The sequence below is a fragment of the Carettochelys insculpta genome, chromosome 28 (assembly GCF_033958435.1).
Source record: "Carettochelys insculpta isolate YL-2023 chromosome 28, ASM3395843v1, whole genome shotgun sequence".
Taxonomy (NCBI): Eukaryota; Metazoa; Chordata; order Testudines; family Carettochelyidae; genus Carettochelys; species Carettochelys insculpta.
The window spans coordinates 293,040-320,848 of record NC_134164.1 but is presented as its reverse complement, the minus strand read 5'-3'; the positions used below and the strand labels follow the sequence as shown (position 1 = coordinate 320,848).

Sequence of the window (27,809 nt, the reverse complement as noted above, 5' to 3'; positions counted from 1 at the left end):
TTATTGCTATTAATTTTTTCCCTTCATTGTTCACTGACAAAACATATGATTTTTTCTATGTGGATTTTATCTCTCAGCTGTCCTGTTAAAAGCTCTTTCTGTGTGAAAGTCAACACACCAACTGACAACTCTTGGCTGTTTTCCACTCGAATGGATTATACTTAGGAAAACAATTACGACACCTGTATTTAAAGATTTCTTGTATTTATTTCTTTTGCCACCTGAACAAATGAAAGGGAAAAAGGTACATTACACATGATTTTAAGTGCCTTCCTTTCAGTGGTATAACATACATGTATAGTAAAGACACCAGCAGGGAGAGGACAGCTGTCAGTTAATGTTGGCATTTTTTCCAACTCCAGGTTTTAAAAAGAGATTTTCTGCACTGGCAGGAGAGAGAAGCAGCGGGGGAGCAGGTTCTAAACCATTCCGAATTAGCTTAGCATTGCTCTTGTTGCTGCAGAATTTTCAAAGCAGTTTGCTGTGCTTTGGATGTTTTGTTAGGGTCGATTTTGAATTGTATTTTTGTTTGGTTTGTGCAAGTAGTGGTCCCAAGATATTTCTTTAAAAACATAACAAACCAACCCCAAGCTGTCTTCAGGGATTAAAAAATAAAATAAAATAGAACCATGTCAAGCAAGTGGACCCACTTCCTGATTTTTTTTGAAAAGTCATTTATTTTTATTTTTTTGGTTTAATGCTTTTTTTTTTTTTAATGGAAACAAAAATAGTTTTAGAGATGATGGATAGAAAAAAACACGAATTCAAGTCCATGTGAAATTTTCTCCTTTTTGGTTGTTTTGTGTTTTCTTCCCGGGTGGGTTTTAGCTCCGGTTTACAAGAAGCAGACAGGTCCGATGTCAATTCCGAATTCCTGATCTGGCACACCAATGTCCATGGGAGCCACGTCAATGATGGGCAGGCGGGAGGTTTTCGTTGTCTTGTATTCGATGACTGTCTTGCCCCAGGTGCCAGTGTGACTCTGTTGGGAAGAGACCAGGGAAAGGAACACATTAGGATTTCTGGTAAGAGTTGCTTGTTGAGGCTGCAAAGCTGGCTGCAAGGAACCTCTGCCCCACTGTCAGAGGCAGCACTTCACAGTGGGTGGCCTCATGATTGTGGGTGGCGGGGTGGGGCTGGGGATCAGAACCCTTGGGTTCCCTTCCCAGCTCTCAGAAACTGCAGGGAACCTGAGGAATCAGGCCTCTGGGTTTCTTTCTCAGCTGTCAGAGAGCAGAGGGGCCCTGGAAATCCAGACTCCTGGGTTCCTTTCTAAGCTCTCAAGGGTGCAGGGGGGCTTTAGAATCCGGACTCCTGGGCTCTATTGCTGACTCTGACACTAGCTCACTGTGAGATCTGGGGCAAGCTGCCTTCCTGGGCCACCATATACAGGCCTGTCCCAGCTGAGGGGAGTCACCCAGGCTATAGAGAACTCTGCTGGTTGGAGAGGCTGGGTCACAGCTGTGCTCTGCCTCCTGCCACTAGTAACCACCAACACACTCTCTACCAGCTAGCCCTTAGAGCTCCTCTCAGGGGTTTGGGGAGGCTGGAGCCCAGCCACTCCTTGTACTGCCTGTGCTGGCAAAGCCAAAGCGGGGAAGAGACTCACCGTGCAGCCATCCTCGGTGACTCCATAGGTGAAGCGGCTGTTGCCCTCTGCTCTGATCTCAATCTCGTTGGAGCCCTGGAGGAGCAGAGCCTTCTTCAGGTTGCCAGTCTCCTGGTCCATGTAGGCCACGCTGTTCTTGCAGTGGTAGGTGATGTTCTGGGAGGCCTCGGTGGACATCAGACGCAGGAAGGTCAGTTGGATGGCAACATCAGCTGGGTTGGATCCCTCGCCACCATATTCGAACTGCACAGGAGGGAGAGAGAGAGAGAGAGAGATCCCCAGCAGGATTAGCTAAGTGGTCCTTTTTCCCGTGCCAAGTCTCCAGATCCTGCCCTTCTCTTTGCACCCTTCCCACCTCGCCAGTCCCCCACACTCACCTGGAAGCCATCGCTCATTGTCTCGCCGAACCAGATGTGCTTCTTCTCCTTGGGGTTCTTGCTGACATACCAGTTCTTCTGGGCAGTGGTTGCCTGGGTTGGGTAGACACAAGTCTCGCCAGTCTCCATGTTACAGTAGACCTTGATGGCATCCAGGTTGCAGCCTTGGTTGGGGTCAATCCAGTACTCACCTGGAGGGGCAAGGAGAAGGATTAGTGACTGGGGGATGGAAAGAAAGAAAGAAAGAAAATCTAGGTGAGGGAGGAAGATGGAAGGAAGGAATTTGGTGTTAATGGAGGACAGGAAGGAAGAGGAGTGTAAATTAAAGAGGATGCATAAAGACCACGTGGGAGAAGGGGAGCAAGACTGGCTGCTAAGAGAGGAGTAGCTCAGCAACGATGAGCCTCAGATGAAGCCAGGAAGCTCACCACTCTTCCAGTCATTGTGGCACATCTTCAGGTCACGGCAGGTGCGGGCTGGGTTCTTCCTGGTGCCCTCAGGGCTGCGGATGTTCTCAATCTGCATGCTCAGGCTCTTGAGGGTGGTGTCCACCTCCAGGTCACGGTCACGCATCACGTTGGCATCATCAGCTCTGTAGTAGCGACTGTCAGTGTGGGCCTTCTCCTGAGGAGGCTGGGGCAGGAAGCTGAAGTCAAAGCCACCGCTGGGTGGGCCAGGTGGACCAGGGGGTCCAGGAGGTCCAGGGGGACCCTGTTGGAGAAGGACAGTAGAACAAGTTGAAGACAGGGAGCCCTTTTCACCCAGCAGCCTACAGATCCCAACTGCCTGAGCCCCAGAGGGGTATACGTACAGCAGGACCAACGTCACCAGTGCGACCACGTGGACCAGGTGGGCCAATGGGGCCAGGGAGACCATTCAGACCGTCTTTGCCAGCTGCACCAGCAGAGCCAGGGGGACCCTGTGAGGGAAAGGCAAACACAAAATGAGATCCTTGGATTTTGCAGAGAGGAAAGTGGCCGTGGGGGGAGGCAGTTCCACCCCAAACACACCAACTCATCTGTCCTTTCAGTCAAGACTCAATTCATCGCCCATCCTTCCACCCTTCTGCACTGACCCATCCACCCAGCTCTCACATCTAGCCAGCCTCCTCCACTCTAATCAGTCTCAGGAATTAATACAGAGCCAGTGACCACAAGAGGATGAAGTTACACTAGAAACACACTCAGATCCGCTAATGCCAGCAGCTGGGAATGGGCGAGTGGGGAGGGATCCCTGTTCTGCTCATTCCCTCTGGGGAATCCATTGCTGGAAGACAAGATGCTAGGCTAGGTGAGCCCATATGGTCACCCTTATGCTCAGGGGAATCACTCTGCATTTATCCAGGTTCTACCGAGAACCAAGCCCTGTCCAGGAAGCCCTCACCTCACGTTGTGTACCAGGGAAACTTTACAACAGCCTCTCCATAAGGGCTGCGTGATACCTCCAGAAGGTGTTTGATTTTAGGAGTTTCCCTGTCTGCTGGGTCACTTTTGTTCCCTTCCCATCACTGCCTTTACCTGGGAAAGGATTTTTTAAGGCTGAGCTGCCCTTTGCATGCCCTGGCAGTGAGAGTGAGCTGAGAGCAGAAGCTGCATCTCCCTACTCAGTAAAGGGTGAGTAGAAAGCAGCAAACCTCAGTCCCGGGTTACAGGCCTCCTGGATAGCAGTAGACTCATGTTCTATGTGCTGGGCTCACAAGAGGCTGTGCTGCATGCTAAGAAGCAACACTGATGGGGGTTTTACGCTACAGGCTACACTGTGATCCGTGTTCTGCCTCTTGCAATCCCTGTGCTACCCAGCGAGGGGCTCAGGCAGGATCTGACCTTTACAGAGTGATGCCAGAGGCTGTGAGAACTGTGCAGATTAGTTCACTCAGGAGCCCTCTGCCCCCATCCCGGAATTTCCCCAGGCGGCCAGTGTCTGCATGGTCTGGGCTCTGGGCAGTACTTACCCTTGGACCAGCGGGACCGGAAGCTCCAGAAGGACCTTGTTCACCAGGAGAACCCTGTCCCAAATGGGAAAGCAAAGGTCAGTTCCTAACGGTGCTGGCTGCCCAAGCTGCCTGTGCAGAGGTGCTAAGGAAACCGAGAGGGAGATGATGCAAGGGGCAGCTGTGGAGGCTCCGAGGCACTGTTCTTGCCCTATGTCCTAAGAACTAGGGGCAGAGGCAGCAGCAGGCCTGAGGCCTGCATTTCCAGCTGCTGTGTGCACAAGGGCAGCCATGAGCAGATGGATGCTTGCAGTTGCAGCACGTCTAAGGGCAGCCTGAAACCATGGTAGGCCCAAGGCCTGTCCTCAAATAGCAAGCTGCCCTAGTGAGCCCACAGCTTGCCCTCCTCCTCACTGGGGATGGCTTTCCCTGGGATTCTCCCATAGTGCTCTGGGGCAGTGAGGAAGAGGGTTCAGCCTCTCCTTTGCACAGCCCTAGGCCTGCTATGGGAAGTGGCTCTGAGGGTGGTCTCTTAGAGCTGGCTGTGTCAGGGGAGTGGGAGGCTGCCATACTCACAGGAGGACCAGGTGGCCCCTGGAGACCAGAGAATCCTCTGTGACCCTTCAAGCCTCTGTCACCATGTTCGCCAGTTTCACCTTTGTCACCACGGGGACCTTGAGGACCCTGGAAGAGGAAGCAGTCACCGTGCTGAGCAGCTGGAGGAGCGCTGGCCTACCCATTGCTCAGCAAGGCTCTTGCCAAGCCAACTGCTTGACAACTATCAGGATGTGAGCTCACAACTTACAGCAGCACCACGAGGACCAGCAGGGCCAGCAGGGCCAGCAGGACCAGCAGGGCCCTAGGAAGGACAGAGAGAGAAAGATGATGGTTAAAGCAGTCACTGGGATCTTTAATAAACACCTACATTCAGTTCCCTGCCTCAGTGTGGAGAATGCATCCTCGTGGTTAGAGCAGGGCAGACTGGGAGTCAGGACCCCAGGGGTTCATTTTCAGCTCCAAGAGACAAATTTAGACTAGTGGAAAGATCTGGGTGACTGGGAGTCATGACTCCGGGTCCCAGGCCTGATTTTGAAAAGGTTTATCACCTAGTGGTTACAGCAGGCAGCTTCTCTGCTTGAGCCTTTCTTGATAACTGGGCTGGTTATTTCTGATATTCCCAGTTCTGTTCCTGGGTTCTGCCCCCAGATCTGGGAACGAGCTTCGCCTGGTGAGGAAGGCAGGGGACTGGGAACAGGACTCCTGGGTTCTGCTCCTGGCTCTGGGACTGAGCGTTGTCTGGTGGGGAGGGCAGGGGACTGGGAACAGGACACCTGGGTTCTGTCCCCAGCTCTGGGACTGAGTGTTGCCTTGTGGGGCAGGCAGGGGACTGAGAACAGGACTCCTGGGTTTGCTCCTACATCAGGCAGTGAGCATGTTGCCATTTAAGAGAAGGTAAAGAAGTGTCACTTACAGTCTCACCGCGATCTCCATTCTTGCCAGCGGGACCAGCAGGGCCAGGAGCGCCAGGGGCACCGGGAGCACCAGGAGGACCAGCTGGGCCAGTCTCACCACGGTCACCCTATTTCCAGAGGAGAGGAGCAGCGAGGGAAGCAAAGCATAGTGTTAACATTCACTGAAAGTCCCACCCTCCCACCACAACAGATGCCTCCTGCCATGACCCTTTTGGGTCCAACTCACCTTGGGACCAGCAGCTCCATCACGACCAGGAGCACCCTCAGCGCCAGGAGAGCCCTGAGGACAAGCAGAGAGGGCCAGTGTTTAGGCAGGAACAAGGTAACGGGGTCTTGGGTAAAGGGCAATCAAGGAGCGACAAGTTAGCCAGGAGATGGGATGTATTGTGGCTACAACTAGCAGCCAGACCCAGGAGAAGTGCTGAGACCCAAAGAGAAGAGGGAGAGGAATGGGAGCCATGGGGCTGCAGTTCTCTCTGTAACTGGTCAATTCTCTTATTACTTCTGTACCCGGCCTTCTTGGACACATTCCTGCACTGGGACCCAGGTGGTTATCCATCTCCTGGGCGCTGCCCTCTGGGCATCCTTCTCTGTGACTCATTGCTTATGCGCCCTGCTGGAGGCAAGGAGCAAGATCTGTCCTAACCTTCAGCGGAGCAGATGGCCAGGCACCATTCTGAGCGTTGGCCCAGGGGGTGGAAAGCGTTAATTGCTCTTTGTTTTTGGTGCTGCTCTTGGTGGGTTATGGGGGTGGGTTATGGAGCCCATGATGTCGAGGGGTTACCTCTCGTGACCCCGGCGGAGTTCCCCCATAAAACCAATCTGCCCTGGCCTTTAACATTTCCCAGTCTGACCCATGTTTAGGCAAAGAAGAGTCCTGACTAGCAAGCATGGGGTCAACTCACCTCACGTCCAGCTTCACCAGGAGGTCCGGCTTGTCCAGGGGGTCCTACTGGGCCAGGAGGACCACGTTCGCCAGAAGTGCCAGCTGGCCCTTGTTTGCCAGGTTCGCCCTGGGGTGGAGTGAGAGAGAAAACCAGCCCGTGTTAGGAGGGAGCAGAGCAGCTGAGAGTGGGGCACGTGCTTGTGAAGAGAACACAGCTGACACTCTTCCCACCGCCACCAAACAATAACACGCCACAGCCCCTATGTGGATCCCCCTTTGAAAGGCCAGGGGCTTGAGGCTAGAGTTCTTGCTCAGAGCTGGGGGTCCAGGGAGAAGGTCAGTTTCAGGGACATTAAACTTTTGAGCACCCCTTGGCTTGGGAGTTTGGCTCTAGCATCCTCTTCTCTGGTAATGAGAAAATCGCCAGTCCTTCCCTTCTGTTCCTCCATGCTTACGTCCTCCTGCCAGGCACAGGGCTCTGGCCCATCCCTCCAGCCTCAAAGCATGCTCAACTCCCATGTCTCCCACTCCTTCCCTGCCCTGTGAATTCCTGGAGAGGGACTGAGCCTCGTGAATGGGCTGTGAGATCCCACCCAGGCTGGAGACTTTTTGGGCAGGGGCAGTTTGTTGAAGCCACTAGCATCCTTTGAGGGCATAAGAGTTTGACCTCATACTCACAGATGGGCCAGGAAGACCAGGGAAACCTCTCTCGCCTCTCTGTCCGGGAAGGCCGACGACACCACGCTGTCCAGCAATACCCTGTGGGCCTGGAGTACCAGGGGCACCCTGGAGAGGGGAGAGAGATCCTGGTTACAAACCTACTCATCTTGCCCCAGGGCACATGCTCCAACAGGGGCCCTGTGCAGGGCCTGAGCTAGGACTGATCAGGTACTTACAGGGGCACCATCAGCACCAGGAGAGCCTTTCTCACCAGAAGGTCCGGGTGGGCCAGCAGGTCCAGGTTCACCAGAGCGGCCAGCAGGGCCAGTCTCACCGCGGGGTCCCTTGGAACCTTCCTTTCCACTGGGGCCTGGTGGGCCAGGGAGACCGATGTTTCCCTGGAAGAGAGCAGAGAAGAGAGGTCAGGCAGAGGAACCCAAGGCTTTGAGGGACAACTCCTCTCCAAGGGGCACTGACTCATGACCGTCAGCCCCTAAGGCAGAGGGAAGAGAAGGCTGGGTGCCATGCTCCAATGGGGCAGACAGAACATGCTGGGGTGCAAGGAGTGGCAGGCTCCCTGGACCATCTTCAATGAACATTCCCCCACTCCATCCCCCTGCTGCAGCCCAGATGACTTTCAGGAGCAACATGAGCCTTGGTATTCCTCTTGCCAGCTCCATGGCTTCTCAAGGGTCCCATCTCCCCTCCACCACTTGGGCTCTCAGGCTGCCTGCTCTTGTGGACACCCATCGCCCACCTGCCCCAGCTGCTGGGGGCTGGCCATCCTGGGGCAGATCCCCCACCAGCTTTCTCATCCCACCCCCAGCTCAGTCTCAAGTGCCACCAGCCCTCCCGCAAAGCCACCAGCAAGGGGATCAAAAAGGAAATACTTACAGAGGGGCCAGGGGGTCCAACTCTTCCAGCAGCACCAGGGAAACCAGTAGCACCCTGCACAAAGGGGGAGAGAAGGCGTAAGTCCTATGGCTCCATTAGCCCCAGATCTGTACTACAAGCCTGGCCCCAAATGCTGCCGTTGTGCCCATGGGCTAAGAGAGGCCGGCAGCTAAGGGAACAGCCACAGGGCCAACTGGCAGGACAGTTGTCATGGGAAGGTAACAGGTCATGCCAGCCCTGAGACACTGCCTGATCTGCCAGGTATGTCTCGCTGCAGGGTGAAATCCGTGCAGTGCCACTGACCTTCATGCAAAGAGATGCTCTCAATGGCTCAGGGGGGATTTTAAGGCTCCAGACATATGGCGCTCATGGCTAAGGGGAAATGGCTGAAATCTCCAGGCCGCTGCGGCCCATGGATTGCAGGACACGTATGTCTGTCATTCAGGGACCTGGACAATGGATCGTGTGGGGTTTATGGATGCCCAGGGCACTACGTGACTTTTACTAGGGCAGGCGTAGGGCAGGGGCTCACTCTATGAGCTGCAGAAAGATGCCCCTTCAATATAAAGGGGTGACTGGGGGGATTTGTTCTATTGTACCTAGGTTCTGAGCTGAGTGCTGTAGCCAGAGGGAGGCAAAATATTTCTTGACCCAGGGAAAAAGCTGCTCGATGGTTTTAGAGGACTTTGCAACACACTCGAAAAGCAGCCCCCTTTTGGGTCCCACACAGGCTCTTTCCCAGGGATAGGGCCACAGAGCAGGCCCCAGCGGAGGCCTGCTGGATAGGTGGATGCTCCAGATGGTGCTGCTAGGAAACCAACTTCACCCAATTTTTGTGGTGCAGCCAAATCAGCAGGGGAATGAAAACTGCCCCACGCCAAAGGGAGAGCAATTCCCAGGATGGAATCTCCAGCTTTTTGTCCAAGCCCATCTGTACTCTGCATGGAATGTGGTATATCCCCCCAGCAGCCCATGGCCTGTAACCTGCTCGGAACATGGCATATCCCCCCAGCATCCCATGGCCAGTAACCTGCTCGGAACATGGCATATCCCCCCAGCATCCCATGGCCTGTAACCTGCTCGGAACATGGCATATCCCCCCAGCCTCCCACGGCCAGTAACCTGCTTGGAACATGGCATATCCCCCCAGCCTCCCACGGCCTGTAAACTGCTTGGAATATGGCATATCCCCCCAGCCTCCCACGGCCTGTAAACTGCTTGGAATATGGCATATCCCCCCAGCCTCCCACGGCCTGTAAACTGCTTGGAATATGGCATATCCCCCGCAGCCTCCCACGGCCTGTAAGCTGCTCGGAATATGGCATATCCCCCCAGCCTCCCACGGCCTGTAAACTGCTTGGAATATGGCATATCCCCCGCAGCCTCCCACGGCCTGTAAGCTGCTCGGAATATGGCATATTCCCCCAGCAGCCCACGGCCTGTAACCTTCTCAGAACATGGCATATCCCCCAAGCCTCCCACGGCCTGTAACCTTCTCAGAACATGGCATATCCCCCAAGCCTCCCACGGCCTGTAACCTTCTCAGAACATAGCATACCCCCGCAGCCTCCCACGGCCTGTAAGCTGCTCGGAATATGGCATATCCCCCCAGCCTCCCACGGCCTGTTACCTTCTCAGAACATGGCATATCCCCCAAGCCTCCCACGGCCTGTAACCTTCTCAGAACATAGCATACCCCCGCAGCCTCCCACGGCCTGTAAGCTGCTTGGAATATGGCATATCCCCGCAGCCTCCCACGGCCTGTAAGCTGCTCGGAACATAGCATACCCCCGCAGCCTCCCATGGCCTGTAAGCTGCTCGGAATATGGCATACCCCCCCAGCAATATCCCACCACGGCTTGAGCAGTAAGGTGCTTAAGCCAATTTTGCTTAGTGAAGGACATTTTGCAATGTGTCCCCAAAGGTGAAGGAAATACTCACAGGGGGTCCAGCACTACCACGAGCACCTTTGGGTCCGGGAGCACCAACAGAACCCTGTAAGGGAGGAAGAAGTGCAACATCAGAGGCGGGAATGGGCTGCAGGCTGAACAGGGAGAGAGCAGGGCAGTGGAGAGGCACTTACAGCAGGGCCAGGAGCACCGGTAGGTCCAGCAGGGCCTGGGGGACCAGCATCACCCTTAGCACCAGCATCACCAGTTTCACCTTTAGCACCAGGCTGGCCATCAGCACCCTGTGGGGAGAACAAACGGGACGATGTGGGGCAGCGGAGATGGGAGTGGAACAGACAGGGGCTGAGACTAAGCTGTCTTGAGCCCATAGGAGCGCAGGGTGTAGGACTGGTCTTGTTCCCCATCAAAGGCCTGATGGCAGGACAAACGGGTGAGTCCATGGGCCAGGGATGATCCCATCTTCACACTCCAGGACAGCACTCCCAGTACTGCAGTGGTAATATTGTTTCCATCCCATAGACCTCCGCTGCCTGGGATGCCTCCTAGCCCACCCTGCTGAATATTACTCTGCCCAAGGAGGTCTGGGTGATGGGAAGAGACGCTGCCAGCCAGCAAGGACTGCCTGTTAACCAGCATACTTACAGGGGGGCCAGCAAATCCAGCGGGACCAGGGGGGCCGGGCTCACCACGATCTCCCTGGAAGAGAAGGAGCGGAGAGAGATGGGATTGGTGAGGAGAGGGAGGGGTGAATTTTGCAGTGGGCTGGGCTGGGTCATAGAGGCATGGTACTTACGGGAGCACCACGAGCGCCAGTGGGACCAGCAGGGCCGGAGGGACCAGATTCACCCTGCACAAGGAGAGAAGAGGGACAAGGTCAAGACAGACCCGAGCTCTTCAGAGGAGCCTCCGGGTGAGGCTGGATAGTTGGGGGTCACTCGCAGGGCGTGAGAAGAGGGTGGAAATGCCTCCTCTCTGGAAATGGGGGGTAGGACTGTGGGACCCGCCTGGGCAGAGCCCTGTCTGGGGAGGCTGAGGGGCAGGACCGCCTGGGCAGAGCCCTGTGTGGGCAGGCCCAGGGGCAAGACCCGCCTGGGCAGAGACCTGTCTGGGCAGGCCCAGGGGCAGGACTGCCTGGGAACAGCCCTGTCTGGGGAGGCCGACGGGCAGGACCACCTGGGCAGAGACCTGTCTGGGCAGGCCGAGGGGCAGGACCGCCTGGGCACAGCCCTGTCTGGGCAGGCCGAGGCTGTAGGAACCATCCCATGGGAAGATGATAAATGCCCCATTCTCTCACTGGACGGAGAGCCGAGGGCTTTCCTCTCTAGCCGTGTCTACACATGCATGCTACTTTGAAGTAGCGGCACTAACTTCGAAATAGCGCCCGTCACGGCTACACGTGTTGGGCGCTATTTTGATGTTAACATCGACGTTAGGCAGCGAGACGTCGAAGCCGCTAACCCCATGAGGGGATGGGAATAGCGCCCTACTTCGACGTTCAACGTCGAAGTAGGGACCGTGTAGTCGTTGCGCATCCCGCAACTTCGAAATAGCGGGGTCCGCCATGGCAGCCATCAGCTGAGGGGTTGAGAGACGCTCTCTCTCCAGCCCCTGCGGGGCTCTATGGTCACCATGTGCAGCAGCCCTTAGCCCAGGGCTTCTGGCTGCTGCTGCTGCAGCTGGGGATCCATGCTGCATGCACAGGATCTGCAACCAGTTGTCGGCTCTGTGGGTCTTGTGTTGTTTAGTGCAACTGTGTCTGGGAGGGGCCCTTTAAGGGAGCGGCTTGCTGTTGAGTCCGCCCTGTGACCCTGTCTGCAGCTGTGCCTGGCACCCTTATTTCGATGTGTGCTACTTTGGCGCGTAGACGTTCCCTCGCAGCACCTATTTTGATGTGGTGCTGCGCAACGTCGATGTTGAACATCGACGTTGCCAGCCCTGGAGGACGTGTAGACGTTATTCATCGAAATAGCCTATTTCGATGTCGCCACATCAAAATAGGCTACTTCGATGTAGGCTTCACGTGTAGACGTAGCCTCTCTCTCCCAGGAAACAGAATGCAGGTTGCGGGATGCTGGGCATGAATGCCAGGGGCCTGCAGCAGCAGCTCAAGTGCCCAAGAGGACAGGAGTCGTGGGCCATGTATCTCTTACCTTGTCACCAGGAGCACCAGCTGGGCCAGGGGGACCAATGGGGCCAGTCAGACCTCTTGGGCCATCTTTGCCAGGTGCTCCATCAGTACCCTTGGGACCTGCATCACCCTGGGGAGAGAGGACAAAGTACGGTTACCTTCTGGTTACGGAGCAAGGAAGGGGGCCAGACTTGTGCCCTTTCTGGATGTGTGTATTAGTGTATACATATGTGTGGTTTTTCACTCACATGTACAATGCACCTGTGTGGGTGTGGGTGTGTGTCTCTGTGTTTGTTCCCCAGCTCTGCTTCATGGCCCTGAGACCTATCCCATGAAATCCGCCTGCATCCTGCTCGGCCACTCACTCCCACACTCCCCATTCATCTGCCTGCACTGGAAGCCCTTCCTGAAGCTGCTAAGCATCCCCATGCTGCCTGGGCTTGATCCAGACCATTAGCCAGTCAGCCTGGCCAGTGGAAAAAGACAGTGCAGCCGTCCAAGTGCTGGCCTTCTCACCTCCCTAAGCCAGCCATGCTGGCAGAGAAGGCCTCTGCCAAGTGGCCAGCTGCCAGTGTGTGACTGGACTGCATGGATCAAAGATCCCAGCCACCCACTGGGCAAGAACCAGGGCTCCCGAAGACACACATGGCCAGGCCCAGCAGTTCCTTGATTTTGGTGGGGGGACAGTTAGCTTTGGTCTAAAGTGACCATCGGAGGAGAGTAGCTGGGTTTTGAAGCAGCACCTGGCCTGGCAAGACTCTGTGAAAGCAGAGCAGAGGTGGGGGATTGACATGGAGCTGGAGCAGTAGTGAAAGAAGGGGAGGCGAGAGACGGGACAGGAAAAGGGGACAGAGAAGGGAAGGAGAGAGGCACCAGGAAATGGAGGAGAGCAAAGGCTAGGGAAGAGTGGAGACAGGAAATGCACCACGACAGGCTGAGCACAAGCGGAGTGGTCTCAGGCACATCTCCAGGCAGCTAAGGGAGAGGCTCAGGTTCACTTTTGGGGGCTCATACTTACTCTGTCACCCCTGGCACCAGGCAGACCAGCAGCACCACGTTCGCCAGGCATGCCCTGCAGACCAGGAGGACCTTGGTTTCCAGGACTGCCAGGAGCGCCAGCATCACCCTAAAGCCACCCAGGCAGAGTGTGGGGAGAAAAGAGCCAGGGTTACAAACAGCTACTCACTGCTGTCGGGAAGGCTGCCTGCCTTCCAAAGGGCCGCGATCCTTCCCCTAGTCTCACTACTAGGCCAGGAATGCTGCCCACTGGCCAGATGTGGCCTTCTGTGTTCTGGACAGAGAGGAGAATCCTGCTCCCTCCCCCCATCAGCAGCCATAGGCCGGGGGCTAATACAGTTGATGGAGCCTCCCCTTCCAGCTTCACACCTGCATGGAGACAGCTGATGGCCCCTGTTCCATTGCATGTCAGCGTACAGAGCCTGCTTGCCCTGGACATGTCCAAAGCAGCCATTTTCCTATTTTCCACCCTTTCCCGGTTCTAGCTGAGCCTCCTTCACCCTTCATGACGGAGGAGCACAGCCTTGAGTACGTACCTTAGCACCATCGTTACCAGGAGCACCATTAGCACCACGTGGGCCCTGGGGACCAGGGGCACCTTGGACACCACGCTCACCAGGGAAACCTCTCTCACCCTAGAGAGGAGAACCAAGCCCGGTTACAGTGTCATCCAGAAGAGCAGCAGGCAAGAGAAACAGATGGGCACAAGAGTGTTGATAGTAGAAAAAGTGGATCACAACTTACTCTTGCACCAGATGGACCGGGGACACCAACATCTCCAGGGGCACCCTGTCATGAGAGAGAAAGAGAGAGCAGAATTAGGGGCCAGACTTGGAAGGGGTTGTGTTACCTCCTGGAGAAGCCCAGCTGCTGTCCCGGAACTGCCTGGATCAGGGAATGGCCGGGAAGGGGGTGGGACAGAGACTGGATGGGAAGGAGGACATCTTCTCTCCAACCCTGTGTAACTACGCGCAATGCCCCATGTCCATAGGGCCAGGTGCTGCCTTTGGTCTGTCTTTCCACCACTGGAATTTTGCACAGATCATACCAGTTAGAGGCAGCAGTGTGCTATGGTCCTGGAGCATTAACATTGCTCCCAAGCAGAACCAGGACATGGTTCCACTCAACAGAGGGTGCGCCAGTGGTGACCTTGAACATTTGCCCTTAGCCAACCGCTGGCCTAGGTCATCCAGGGTGGATATCTGTCCTGAACCCAGAGGTAATCCCAAGTGTTCAGACTGAGACCTGGATGTAGAATTCAGTGGCCCAGTTTATAGGTGTTCAGATCCAAGGCCTGGCCCGTCTCCATGCAAGAGGCTTTTGGAAAACAGGTTGGAGGACTGAAATGAGCAAGTTTTGTGGCTCCTGTGGCCTCTGAGATAAGTTTCGAGGCTGGTGGGGAGGTCTGACAGTGGTCAAGGTCCTGTCTGCAGGCAGCTGTCCTGATCTGTTGTCTAATGAGAAATCTCAGGAGTTCCATCATTCTGGCCATGCTTCCAGCCTGGGAGGAATGTCTCAGGCTGGGGGCAGGGATGGGGCAGGAGCTTGAAGGAGGTACAACCACCTGTGACAGATCCAAGCAAAGCACCCATCGCAGAATTCAAGATGCACCCAGCCCTTCCTTCAGCAAGGGGCATGGAGACGAGCAGAGGCCAGCAAGGGCCTGGGTGCCCGGGGCAGGGCCTGTCATGCAGGCTCCCCTCCTTGGCATCCAACACTAAGCAGAGTTATTCTCCTCCTTTCTGTAAGTCCTGCCCACCCCACCGGCTTCCTGGCACTTACCTGCTCACCGGGCTTGCCTGTTTCACCAGCAGGACCAGCGGGACCAGGCAGACCCTGGGAGGGGAAGAATTAAAAAACCAAGAGTTGAGCTTTCCAGGGGTGGCGGTGGTGAACAAAGTAGGACTGATTGGGAGGGATTCCCCCTCGTGGTGGGTCTTTAACAGAACATTCCTCACCTGGAAGCCAGGAGCACCAGAAGGGCCTTGTTCACCTCTCTCTCCAGCGGGACCCTGCAAGAGGAGGGGAGAAAGTCAGGAGGGACCCATGAGTTTAGAGCATGCTCTCCAGCAACCCAGCAGAGAGGGCAGAGGTGAGAGAGGTTCATACTCACAGCAGCACCAGGAGGTCCCTGAGCACCAGCTTCACCATCTTTGCCAGGAGCACCCTGGTGAGAGACAAGGAAGAGGTTAGAAAGAGCTCAGTGTGACGCTGAATGAGTCTCTGATGGGAGTGTGAGAGCTGGGGAAAGGCTGACAAGCCTATGAGCCTCAGGGTCAGACAGTCTCAGGAGGGGCCTCAAGCAATGGGGGCTTACCTAGTTAACCCAAGGAACTCATTGCCACAAGGTGTTAGTAGCAAGGATTAAACCACAGAAGGCATAAAACCCTCCCTGGGAAGTCCAGAGAACAGGCAATTATGTGGCTCAGGAAGAACCAGCCACCGTGGACATCATCCCAATGTGGAAGGTTCATATGGTCTACTGAACTCCATGGCACACAGGCTGGCTGTTGGCTAGATGGAGACTGGTCTGCCTGGCAGTGGAAACCCCTACTTGAGAGGCCCATGATAGTGGCATGGTAAATTCTCTCTCTCTCCTCAGGCTGGCAAACTCCAGGCTGGGCCTAGCCCTGGCCACAGTAGGCAAGTTCTTCAGAGACATCAAGACCAGGAGAAATACTCACAACAGCGCCAGCGGGACCAGGAACACCTCTCTCACCGGGTTTGCCAGGCTCACCCTGAGAAAAGGAACAAAAGGCTTCAGCAAAGAAACATGGTATGCCCCAGCACTGAGCTGCTGGGGGATAGCTGGGACGACTGGCACTTGTATGGCCCTAGGAGGCAGCCACTGGAGGACCTGGGAGGCACCATGACAGGCAGCAAGTGGGCTGGCCCTGGAATAGTTCTACTGATGCCTGAGATTGCCTCCTCAGGGCTTGGCCATCCCATGGAGGGGTGCCTGGGCAGCCTGTCTCCGCTGGCAGCTACCTCTGAGGGAGAGGGTCCCAGATTGCCTCCCCGCAACACCCCTCTTTACAACATGGTACCCAGGAGGCCACTTATCCACTGGGCTTTGTGTGCAAACACCCACGGGCAGTAGCCAGGATGACAGAAGTCCCAAAGGCAGCCATTTTATAATGTCCCTGTTGCTGTGCTGGGAGACTCACCCAAAGGCATCAGTCTAGTAAGGTTCAAGTTTATACTCACCGCAGCACCTTTAGGTCCAGGGAAACCCATCACACCAGCCTGACCTCTGCCACCAGGTGGGCCTGGGGGTCCAGGGCGACCATCTTGGCCAGCGGGACCCTAGGGTGGATGAAGCAAAGGCACAGTTCAGAGGAGGCTGTTCTAAGAGAGAGGAGGATGAGGAAGGGTGTCAATAAACCACAACTTACAGTGGGGCCAGTCTTGCCATCGGGACCGGGGCCACCTGGGCTTCCAGTCAGACCCTGCAAAAGAAGAAGAGCCAGGTTAAGCCATCGGCGCAAAGGGCTGGCGGACGGGGACAGAACAGGGCAGGATGCAGTGGGTGATGGCAGGCAGGGCAGTTGATGGGTCGCTGCAGGGGGCACATGCGGAGTGGACTAAAACCCCTCCTGCCATAAAGGAAGAAGAGGGCAGCTGAGCTAAGCTGGTGACACTGCAGAACACTGGCCCCAGACGGGGATGAGGGGCAGGGTGGGCCAAGACTTCACCCTGAGATGACGCCCACAGCAGATGGTTAAGTGCACTTCTGGGTCAGCCCTCCCGTACCACTCAAAACCATAATCCGACTCCTCCCTGCTCTCACCTTGGCACCAGGCAGACCAGGCTCACCAGGACGTCCAGATTCACCAGGGGATCCTTTGGGCCCAGCAGCACCGGGAGCACCACGTTCACCAGGGGGACCCTAGGGTGGGGAGGGAGAGAGGTTGCATGCTGCATCAGGGACTCAGATTACTTCTTCTCACCAGCCTGGCTGAGCCAGCAGGGACCCACCATGCACACGACAGAGGAGGATGGATACCCAGAGCTGTGCAGGTGCTGGATGGATACTGAAGGGACTTTGCCAGTCAGGCCACCTTGGGGTTTATCTCATGGCAAAGAAATCACTGGGCTAGGGTCAGTCTTATCCACATGCAGAATATGCTGCTGTGTAAGGCAGCCAAAGATGCGTGGCTCCGCTGGGTCTTAATGTCCACCCATCCACGTTGCCCTATCCCTCTGGCTCTGCTTCCTCGGGAGAGACTCCAGTTACCTTCTAAGTGCGAGAGCCTGCCTGAGCTATTAGCAGAACCCTGATCCTGGGAAAGAGCCACTCAGGTGGTAAGGAACCCATTTAACAGGCATTTGCCAACCCCAGTCCAGACTGTCAGTTTCTGAATTGACTGTGTTCATCCATAGGACCCCAGTTTAGTTTAAAATTTATTTTACAAATATTTCATTAGTGTGTTGCAGCAAATTATAACATCACATCTCTAAAAAATCATCGTCCCTGCACCCCTGTGCTGTTGGGCTCCGGGCCACCAATTTAATAGTTCTGCGCAGTGCCCCATCAATCCTAAGGATGGCCATGGGCTATGCCAAAGGGGAAATAACCCCAGTGAAAGGGTTACCCTAGCATATGTATCATGTGGAGACAAGCCACATCCCCCTCCAAATGCAGAATGCACACTGTAAAGGATGGGGCTGGGGAGCAGCTGGTATATGGATCAGATCCCAGAAAACCCAACTAAATCCCCCTTTCACAAGCTATGGCCACTCCCAAATCCCTTGCAAAGGGTGTCTGGGAGCAGCCCAGCTTCCAGACACCATTGTGCATCTTGGTGTGGCTGAGAGTTGAGCCTCTTCTGTCTCTCTCACATTCGGAGGGAGCAAATGTCCAGAGACCAGTGCCTACCTTAGGACCAGCAATGCCATCAGAGCCAGGGAAACCACGGCTTCCAGGAGCACCCTGCAGTGGAACACAAGAAAAACCAGTGTGTTAAATGCCCATGCAGCTGGCATGTGAAACAAGGAGAGGGTCTAAGTAGAGATAGAGTGCCACAGAGCCCCCTCCAAATTCCCATCCCCTGCTGGGATTGCAGTGGGTAGGAACTGGACCTTGCTGCCAGCCTTGGCATGAAAATGTCAGGGTGGTGGGACTCCATATTGGGCTGGAACAGTGATGAGGCTGGATTGCTCACTTTGATCTAAGTTTGAACTCCTCACAGAACCTGTGCCTGTTCCACTGGGATTTCAGGTTAGGATCCTTATGGGGTTTCAGGCCAGTCACAATATTTGGATCTGAATTTGGTTCTGGGTGCAGATCAGAATTTCCCATCCCAAGAATCAGGAGGTGCCTGGATCTTCCAGATGCTAAGTCAGGACCTTGCTGTGTCTGAGGAAGATGGGTTCTGCCCAGGCAACAGGTCTCTGCGTCTGACCGGAGGACACAGCACCACGCTAATGGGCATGATACCCAAGGAAGACACAGCTACTACTTACACGTTCGCCAGCAGGGCCAGGCAGACCAGCAGGGCCAGGCTCACCACGAGATCCTCTCTTGCCTTCTTCGCCAGATGGACCAGGGGGGCCTTGGACACCAGCAGGACCCTAGAGAGTGCAAGCAAGACAGAGTGATGAGGATCTCCTTGTGGCTCACAAACCAGTGGGCAAAGCTGCTAACAGGCCCCAGCCAGGCTGGCACTTACAGGTTCTCCCTTGGCACCAGCATCTCCCTTGTTGCCAGGAGCACCAGGTTCACCCTGAAGGAAGAAGAGAAGCAAATTAATATCAGATGTCTCCTTGCATGAACAAGGGCTTGCTGCTTCTTGCCAGCCGTGTTGCACCCCAACCCTCTTTTGGCTCCAGGCAGAACGGCAGATGCAAAAAGTGCAGCCTCCCAAGCACACAGCTACCTCTGACACTCTGGAGGGGATGGGAAATAGGCTGGCTGTACCCAAGGCCAGAGGATCCCCATTCCCAGGCAGAGGGTGCAGGAGAGACGCCTCCAGCAGAGACAACAGCTGAGAAGGTAGATAGGGAGGTGAGGCTGGCAGATGGGCAGCTGCTGAGGTGAAGTCTCTGGTACTGCAAGTGGCAATGCCATGAGATTGGGCAGGGAAGGAGCTGAGGGAGCGTGTTGGCACTGAGGTGCCCGGGGCAAAGATCAAGTCAAGCCTCCATGGGGCTCCCTCCATTCCTGGTGCATTCCTTCCTAGCCCAGGCGGGTGAAGAAGGTCAATCCAATTCCAATAAGAAAAAGGAAGGACTTACACTGTTACCCTTGGGGCCGGGAGCACCGCTGGGACCTTGGGGTCCAGAGGGGCCGCGAGCACCGGGGAAGCCAGGAGCACCAGCAATGCCAGGAGATCCCTAGGGGAGGAAGAAGAGATGGTGAAGCAGCTGGAAAACCTGTCTTCCAGGAGCTGCCTGCTATGGAAGAGGGAGATTGCTACTCACAGTGGCACCTTTGGCACCAGGCTGTCCATCACTGCCAGGGTTGCCCTAGGACAGAGAAGAGAGGAGGGTTATCACCAGCAACAACAGGGTGAATGGGGCAAAGGGCAAGAGGTGGTATTGGTCACGCAGTTCTACTCACAGCAGGGCCAGCAGCGCCAGCGGGGCCAGGGGCACCAGGTTCACCACGGGCACCCTGTGGGCCTTCACCACCACGAGCACCTTGGGGGCCAGTTTCACCCTAAAGCACAAGACAGGGGAGAAAGATCAGTGAGCACAGTGACTGCTGGGAGATTCCCTCCACCCCCCCATCCCCCCCCACAGGAGCCACTTGACCTCCAGCCAGGCTGGGTTCTGATGGGGACTGAGTGTCTTGAAGAACCAAGGCTGCTACTCCCCCGCCCCAAGCCCTTCTGGAGGGAGTTGCTGTGCCTCACCAGCTCCTCGCTTGCCTCGTTGTCTCACCTCCAAGGCCTCTGGGGATGACTGAGTACAGCCATAACGCTGCATCCAAACCCAGGGCTTGGCAGGCCTTAGGGTCACTGTGACAAGGACTTGCTTGGCCCAACACAGAGATGGACCCCCAAGGACCCTACCCCACAGTGTGCTGAGGGTTGTGGGACCAGGCCTCGTCTCTAGCTCTCCCAAACTCCTGGACAGTGAATGTGAGCTATGACAAAACCTCATGTTCAAGACTGGGATCAGCTTCCACCCAAGCTGGCTGTGGGGAAAGCTCCTGCCACAAAGATATGGAGGTGCCCCCAAGCAAGGAGGTGAGCTTGGCCTTACCTTAGCACCGACAGCCCCAGGGAAGCCAGGGGGTCCAGCTGGGCCAGTGGGACCCTAGATGAAAAGGAAAGTGGGTCAGAGGATGATAGCGAGGAACCTCTGTGGTTGGTGGGTTCCCATCACAGAACCTCAACAAAATCTTAACCTCAACCAAACTTTCCTAGCTGCAGCTAGAGATCTGGGTTTCACTTTGCCATGGCAGAAAAAGAGGCTGGAGATCAGAAATCTTCCACTGGGGCATTAGCCAGGCCCTGAGTGGGACTGTGCTGGTGCCACCATTGGGGTCACGCCAGCAGAGCTCCAGGATTGGAGTGAAGTGGCAGTCACAGTGGCCAGTGTCTATGCAGCTGTGCCACACAATGGCCAAGGCTCTGTGGCTGAACCATCTATCTCATATCAGGGCAGTGTGCAGTGGAAATACTCACTGGGGGGCCAGCAGGACCTGAAGCACCGTCATTACCACGAGCACCCTGCCAGGGAGAGAGAAGAGAGGGCCTGGTTACAGACAGGCTGGCACAAGCCAGGGAAGCTGTGAGCTGAGGAGCATGCCACGTTCTGGAGCTATCCCAGAGGACAGGGCACGGGGGCGAGGGCAGCACAGAGGGGATGCTTCACAGCCCAGTGATACAGCACCAATACTCACAGCAGGGCCAGATGGACCAGGGCGGCCTCTCTCACCAGGAAGACCACGGGGCCCCTAGAAAGGAGGACAGATGTGAGTTAATCTGGAGATGGCACAGTTGTTGGTCTCCAGGCAGCCCCTCCCTGCACCCAGCATCTCCACCTTGTGTGGGGCTTCATCGTGGTAAATCTGCTCCCTGTTCTCGGGTTGGTTATTGGAAACCCAAGTGCTCTGGAGATTCAGCTCCACCCTCCCCATCACCCCTCTTCTTGTAAGTTCCTGCTGCTCCCATAGGCTCAACACCCCAACCCGCTGTCATCTCCCCCCTGGCACCTCCAAGGGCCCAAATTTTTTGTCAATGGGCATCAGGAACGATCTACTCACAATTTGTCCAGGAGCACCATTCTCACCAGGGCTACCAGGCTCACCCTAGAAAGAAGACAAAGCTGAGGTCAACAGCTGGTTTCCACGAGTTACCAGGAAAGACTGAAGGAAGCAGAGATGGCCAATGTGCCTTGTGGCAGAGACCTACCTTGGGACCAGCTGGACCGGTGTCACCCTTAGCACCATCCAGACCACTGAAGCCCTGGAGGGAAGGGAAAAGAAAAGCAAAGGTGTGCAATGGTTAGGGTAAGAAGAAGACACTGTTGTCTGGCTTTGCCACAGTCCCTCACAATCTGCTTGTGGCAATGTCTCCCTCTGTTTGCCAGCTGGCTATAATGAGAAAGGGGATTCCTCTAAGGTGGGGGAAAAAAGGAGGCTGGGAAGTTGCTCTGTGCTCCCTGTTCCTCCTGGTGAAATGAACCTCCAGGGTTGCCTTGCAATGGACCAGCTGAGGGCATGGTGGGGATACCTCAGACACTGCTTATGTTTCCTTCGTGGCTAAGGACAGGTGAGAGCAGGCACGCTCTGACTGCTGCATCTCCAGTGATTTGGTGCTCCAAGGGCCATCCTGCCTTTCTCTTTTTGAACTGTAAATAACCAAAGACTGGACTTACTCTGTGACCCTTCATGCCTGGCAGGCCAGCAGTTCCGGGCAGACCACGGGCACCCTGGGGAAAGGAAAATAAATGATTTACAGAGAAGAATAGCTTGGCCAACCTATGTCAAGCCAGTTTCTGCAGAGGGGAGCCAAGCGCCCCAGCATGTGTTAGCTAATGGAGGCCTCTGTGGTCATGGCCATGACTTGGTGCGACCATGGCTCTTTACCATTGCTAGTGAGCACCCTGAGTCACGAGCATCGAGAGGGTCCCTCTTCACCTGCACCACCGTGAATCCAGGTGCCCAGCCACTGCTTTCCCAGCCGTGTCACACTTCTGCTGCTGTGCACGTGTAAAACCCACCAAAAGCCCAAGCCCAACCCCAGCTCCATGGGGGACCCAGGCCGAAGGGACATCTCACCTGGGGGCCAGGAGCACCACGTTCACCGGGACGGCCAGGCTTTCCAGCTTCACCCTTGGAGAGGGGAAAAGAGAAGGACAGTCAGCTGGAGTCAGGTCAATAGCCACATGGCTCGTTTGCCGTGAGCACCTACCAGAACCTAACAAAACTGACAAAGGGGCCTGACTCTGCCCAAAAGCCTGTTTGGGGAAAAGTCCCATCTGTTTTGCTCTCTGTGCCTCAAGGCATCCCAAAAGCCAAAGCCTCACCTGACTCCAACCTACAAGGAAGGCCATGTACCCACCACACGCAGCACAGCATCTGCTAGCAAGCAAGACTACCCCTGCATTTGGGGATGGAGGGGAGGACTTCACTGGATGGACTTTTGATCTTGAACTTAGGATACTTACATCATCTCCATTCTTGCCAGGTGGACCAGCAGGACCGCGGGGACCCATGGGACCCTAGAACAGGCAGAAGAAACGTGTGTTCATAGTCTGAGACTGTACATGACTTCCGCATGCCAGCCCTCCAGTAGCCACTTGCAGGCCTAGGATGGGCTCTTGCCTTGGCTGGAGAGATCCCATCCTACTGATGAAGTCTGGCTAGGGCAGGCTTTGCATCAGGCACTCTCCTGTGGCAGAAGAGGGAAGGTGCCAGGAATAGGCCCAGATTGGGGCCGGCAGATTCAGGATGCTGACCATCCTCGTATGGAAACGGAAGAGGGAGAAGATGAGTGAGTGACTTACAGAAGCTCCAGGCTCTCCAGGCTCACCAGGAGGACCTTGGAAACCTTGAGGACCCTAGAGAAAGAAGAGGATAAAACAAGAGGAGGTAAAAAACAAACATAACTGCACTCGCTTGCTGGTGCATCCATCCGGTTTCCCCTCATGGCCAGCTGCAGAGCGCAGAGCACCCATGACCTGCCGGCTTCTCAGTGTGAGGTATCTATTACTAGCCACCTGGAAGGAGCCACACCCAGGCTCTTCCCCTGCCCAGAAACCTCCCCTTCCCTTGCTGAGAAAGTCTCTCAGAGCAGAAGATCCCAAAAGGGCACCAGCAGTAGCTAGTTCCCAAAGGGGGCAATTACAAGGCACAGATGGAGGGTTCAGGTGGGTCTTAATTTCTTGAAAAGGGAGATGCAAGCTACTTACAGGTGCACCAGGAGGACCAGGGAGACCACGGGGACCAGCTGGGCCCTGGAAGTGGGGGAGAGAGAAAAACACAAGTCAGGTGAAGAGATGCACTGGAATAACCTCCACATCACCTAGGCAGTGCCTCCCCCATCTCTGCAGACACCTCTCTTCCCATGCCACCTGCAGCAACTGGCTCAGGGCTGACTGTGGCATGGACCATGCTGCCTCTGGCTGAGTCTTCTACCATCCTCCCCTCCCACTTGTGGACCTTTCCTGGTGATCCCTTGACCTCCCAGTCCAGGGAGCTGCCTGCCAAAATGTGCTACTTTTGCGGGGGTAACTTGGGGAAGAGAGCAAGCCCCTGGTCTTAAGCTGCCTTAAGAGTAAGGCAAATTCAAGTATCCTTTTCTGATCCTGCATAATCAGGACAGAGCTGTCCTAGGAAAACATCAGTCCCGAACAGCTGCCAGTCGTGCCAGTAGATGTCTGTTCTGCCTGTCTGATGCAGCTGGCCTGGTGCATTCTAAAGATAAGCTAGGCCAAGCTAGCACCTGTCTTCTCCTTTCTCCCTAGCTTCTGACCACCAGGGCAGTGCCAGCCCCGCCCTTGGAGGGGGATGCTGGATGCTCACCATAGGGCCGGGCACGGACAGGCCACCAACGGATTTCTCTTCATAGCCATAAGACAGTTGAGGTGCGAAGTTCTGCAGGAGAAAATAAAAAGAGAAGGCCGGTGTGAAAATATTGTGCTGGGTTCACCTGGGCTAGAGAGAATAGGGTGAATGATTGGAATCCAACTCACTCCGCCAAGGCCTGGGGGTCCTGGGGGTCCTGGGGGGCCAGGAAGACCAGGCTGTCCGGGAATGCCATCTCTGCCAGGTGGGCCTGGGGGTCCCTAAAAAAGAGGTGAGAACTCTCAGGTCAGTGCTGCGGGGGACATGGGCCTAGTACAAAGTGGGGAACTGGGCTCAGTTGCAATCGTCCTTGGTTGGATTCAGATTGTGACATTTGGACAGAAAGTTCTCTGGACTATTTTGAAATCCCATAACACATCCATAGAAATCCTTCCCTCTCCCTCACCCATGGCTCCTGGCCAAACTCTAGGGATGAAAGGCCCATGCCTGGCTAGAGATACCTACCCTCTCTCCTTTGGGGCCGGGATCTCCTTTAGGGCCCTGGTCGGGGAGAAGAGCGAGAGAGGTGGTTAGAGAATTAGCATGGAGAGAAAAGCCCCCCAGAAAACAATAGGGAATGGATTTTGTGTGGAAAGACCCTGGAGCATTATTACCTCTACTCCAGTGGCTTCTTGGTAGACAGGAGAGGCTGCAGGAGAGGGAGGAGAAAGAGACACAAGGTCATTTAAAAAGGGCAGATTACCCCAGGCTGCATCCTGGCCAAGGGAGCCAACCACGCTGCCCTGGAATAAATGACAGCAAAATCCCCCACCCCCTATTGCTTTGCGTACTTAAATAGCATAGCTGTGGGGGAAACATGCTCAGATGCTTTACCTGGAAAAGAGCTGCATCTCTCACTCTCTGCCTGTCTCCCTGCCCATGATGCATGCTAAGGAGAGGTCATAACTGTGTCCACCATGGCTTAACCCGGCCCATAGGGCACGCACCCCCCTCCAGGAATAATCAGTCCCATGTGAAATGGCTTTTAGAAAGCAATGCGCTAGGAAACTCAAGGGAGAGGAGCAGCATGGCTAGGTCTTATCCGTGGTGCTATAACTAGGGGCTTTAGCTTCACCAGGGACAAGGCTGAAGCTGTCAGGTCTCCAAGCTAGTCTTTGCTGCTCTCCTGGCCTCCATTCCCCCTTCCTCCTGTGCATGTGTCGAGGGAGCTGCTTAGCTGGTGTCAGCACACCTCGGTGCTCAGCACCTTACAGAAGAACGAGCAGAAAGGCAGCACATGCACATGAGCAGTAGTAAGTACCCTCAGTGTCAGGGCAGATGGGACAGCATTCTCCCAAGGGGATCTCAGCATTGGGGCAGTCCGAGGTGTCTTCACAGGTCACCTCTTCGCACAGGGCTTCACCACTGTCACACACGCAGATATGGCAGGGGTCAGGTTTCCACACATCTTTGTCACTGTATGTTAGTCCGTCCTGTACGCAGTTTCCAGATGGAACTAGAGAGACAGCAAGGGTCAGGAGGGATTGTTATGAGGGAAGGAGCCGAATTAGGACCCAGAAGCTGTAGGCCAGGAACCCCAATCTGTGTACAAAGAGAGTATCTCCTAAAGCCAATCACGCTCTATTGCTTTTTTATCCAAGGGCGTTTTTCTTTCCTCTCCAGTTCCATAGGCCTTTTCCCCCCTCTCCTGGAACCTCCATATACTCATCTGCTTCTCATCAGCTCAGCTCCACAACAGGAAACCTGCCAACACCACAATAACTATTTCCAGTGCCTTTGGAATTTAAACAAAACCTGCAGCCAATTGTTACATCCAACTGTAACCCAACTTGCTGGAGCCTAGGCCAAGGCAAATAACTCCACTGAATCTCCCATAAGACTGAACTAGGAGGGGACAGGAGAGAGGAAGGAAGGCGGGGATCCAGAGACAAGAGGTTCTGCTGAGGGGCAGTGAAATGTGTTCTGTCAGGTAGTTGCTTTGCGAAAGTGGATCTAGTGAAGATGGTTTGGGCAGGAAGGCAAAGCTGCCAGCATCAATGAGAGTGGGGCAGAAAGTGAGGTCAAGTGGATGGGGTTGTAATCGGTTCAGAATATGCCACTTTCAGGCAGGGCAGGCGGGGAGGTGGTGGTAAGGGGGCTGACTGTAAAGCAGGAGGCGGATTGATTAAAGAGAAGTAGGGGAGAGGGGATAAGGGCAGGAGAGCTGTTTTTCTTAGCATGGAATGTTTTCACACACTTCTGGTTTTGTCAACTCTGGCGTCATTTCCCCCCAGCAGGGAGACAAGCAGGATAAGCCCTCCTAGCGTGTGAAGCCCATCAGTCGGGATCACAGCCGAGAGGCCAGATGTTTCTACTCTGTTATCCCCAGCTTCTTATATCTACTTTACATGTAAAACCAAAAATGCTCTTGCTGGCTCCAACCCCAGAAGCCAGTGGTTTGGCAACAGGAAACTGCTGTGTTGACACCCTCCTCGAATGCCAGGGGTGCAGGCAGCCGCTCCACCTGTAGGTGGCAGGCCAAGCCCAGGTAACTGACTTCAGCAAGCTCTGAATGGGGATGCTACTCCTAGCTTGGGATAGGAGGTGTGTGAGGTGCCCAGAAAACCCATCCAGTTGTGTACCCCAGAAATATAGCCCTTTTGGTGGGTACTGCCCTGTCCCACGACTCCCAATGGGTCCCAGGGACTGTTCATGCAGTCCAGAGGGTTTTGCTGGAGCAAGGCCAGGGGCTGGCCACCAGAGGTCGCCACTGGATACCCCGGCCCCCCCACCCCCCACCCATGAAACTTTTCTGCAGAAACATGAACCCGGCTCCCCAGCATCCAGTCTGTTGTGCTGTGAAGTGATGTCTAGACTCCTGTGCTTTACAGGCTTCTCAGACATTTTCCCAATGAATCATCGGCAACTTTCCTCATTCTTTGCTGATGGCTTTTGCAGATCAGAACCCTCCAGCCCTGGGCTCCCTCCCGCTCGCGGAGCATTCCGAGCACACAATGGCTTTTCCATAACCAGTTCCCCCACCCCTCCCTAGCCAGCCTTGCCCCCCCCCCTGCCCCTTGACAATCCCTCCTCCAGGCTGATTCTGCTGCTCACCTCCACCGTCCCCAGAACTTGGCAAGGAATCTCAGAATTGATCCAACTCCTTGTCTACCCACCAGGGGCATTTTAAAGGAGACACAGATCATACTAACACACCCAGTCCCCTTCTGCAGCAGCTCATTAACTTTGCTTGTGGAAGGGTTGTCAGTGGGGGAAGAACGAACCACAACATATACTTGATTTGTCCACCCCCACCTTCTGAGCAATACATTCAGACGCCAGCTGACCCACCCTCCGCCACACACAATTCCAGGTGCTCTATAAAAGTTGAGAATGTTTTTCCCTCACCTTGCCCCATTTTAAGATGCACAACCCTTAATAAAACCAAAAGCATTTCTCCACATCTCTCTAACCTGATCTTGTAAATGCACTTTCCTACTGAGCAGTGCCTACAAAATCCACTCCCCAGAACACACCCAACTCTTTCCAAGCACTAAGTTTTACATCCCCCATCCAGAACTTTAACCAACTTTCTCTTTGCAGCTCAGTCCAACTTTGCATCCCTCTTGCTCTCGTGCAATTGTACTTCTCCCGCCCCAAGTAGGAGCAGCCTACACCTAAGCAAAGACATTTAAACAAAACATGCATCTGGGCAGATCTATATTTCTCATACAGAAAGTAAGCAAGAAAGTTTTTACTTACCGTCTTCTTCTTGTTGACCTTTGGTGAGTAGTACAGTCGCTGCTATCAACAGCAGTAACCGAGAATCCACAAAGCTGAACATGTCTAAATATTAGACATGTAGACTCTTTGGGCCCCTTGGTCTGTTTTAGAGTCCAGTCATACAGGGATGATCTGACTATGTAGTTCCAATCCAGACCCCAGCAGAAACCTCCTACTGACTCT

At 54.9% G+C, this 27,809-nt stretch overlaps 1 protein-coding gene across 1 annotated transcript; it reads right to left on the bottom strand.

The window, feature by feature from the left end:
* Positions 1-187: 187 nt before the first annotated feature.
* COL1A1 (collagen type I alpha 1 chain) lies at positions 188-27,789 on the bottom strand. Its single transcript, XM_074979336.1, has 51 exons — positions 27,606-27,789; positions 25,165-25,359; positions 24,518-24,552; positions 24,369-24,404; positions 24,032-24,124; positions 23,862-23,933; positions 23,249-23,293; positions 22,844-22,897; positions 22,505-22,558; positions 22,116-22,169; positions 21,713-21,766; positions 21,247-21,300; positions 21,099-21,143; positions 20,736-20,789; positions 20,518-20,562; positions 20,093-20,146; positions 19,446-19,544; positions 19,307-19,351; positions 19,121-19,219; positions 18,556-18,609; positions 18,350-18,457; positions 17,763-17,816; positions 16,674-16,772; positions 16,279-16,332; positions 16,091-16,189; positions 15,568-15,621; positions 14,997-15,050; positions 14,842-14,895; positions 14,666-14,719; positions 13,628-13,672; positions 13,420-13,518; positions 12,885-12,992; positions 11,889-11,996; positions 10,532-10,585; positions 10,381-10,434; positions 9,912-10,019; positions 9,770-9,823; positions 7,829-7,882; positions 7,171-7,332; positions 6,953-7,060; positions 6,294-6,401; positions 5,615-5,668; positions 5,388-5,495; positions 4,722-4,775; positions 4,493-4,600; positions 3,938-3,991; positions 2,798-2,905; positions 2,415-2,697; positions 1,987-2,177; positions 1,610-1,852; positions 188-982 (listed from the first exon to the last, which is right to left on the bottom strand). The coding sequence occupies exons 1-51, from the start codon at positions 27,685-27,687 to the stop codon at positions 836-838; spliced, it is 4,365 nt and encodes a 1,454-aa protein (XP_074835437.1). The 5' UTR covers positions 27,688-27,789; the 3' UTR covers positions 188-835.
* Between the last annotated feature and the right edge of the window lie 20 nt (positions 27,790-27,809).

Coding starts and splice junctions, on each gene's coding strand:
- COL1A1 (XM_074979336.1), bottom strand. CDS start 27,687: ATGTTCAGCTTTGTGGATTCTCGGTTACTGCTGTTGATAGCAGCGACT. Junction 16,773..17,762: donor ATGGCATTGCTGGTCCTAAG/GTAGGCACTGGT, acceptor TCCCCACCCTAG/GGTCCCCCTGGTGAACGTGG. Junction 9,824..9,911: donor CCGGTGCTCCTGGCCCTGCT/GTAAGTGCCTCT, acceptor CCTCCCTTACAG/GGTTCTGTTGGTGCTCCCGG.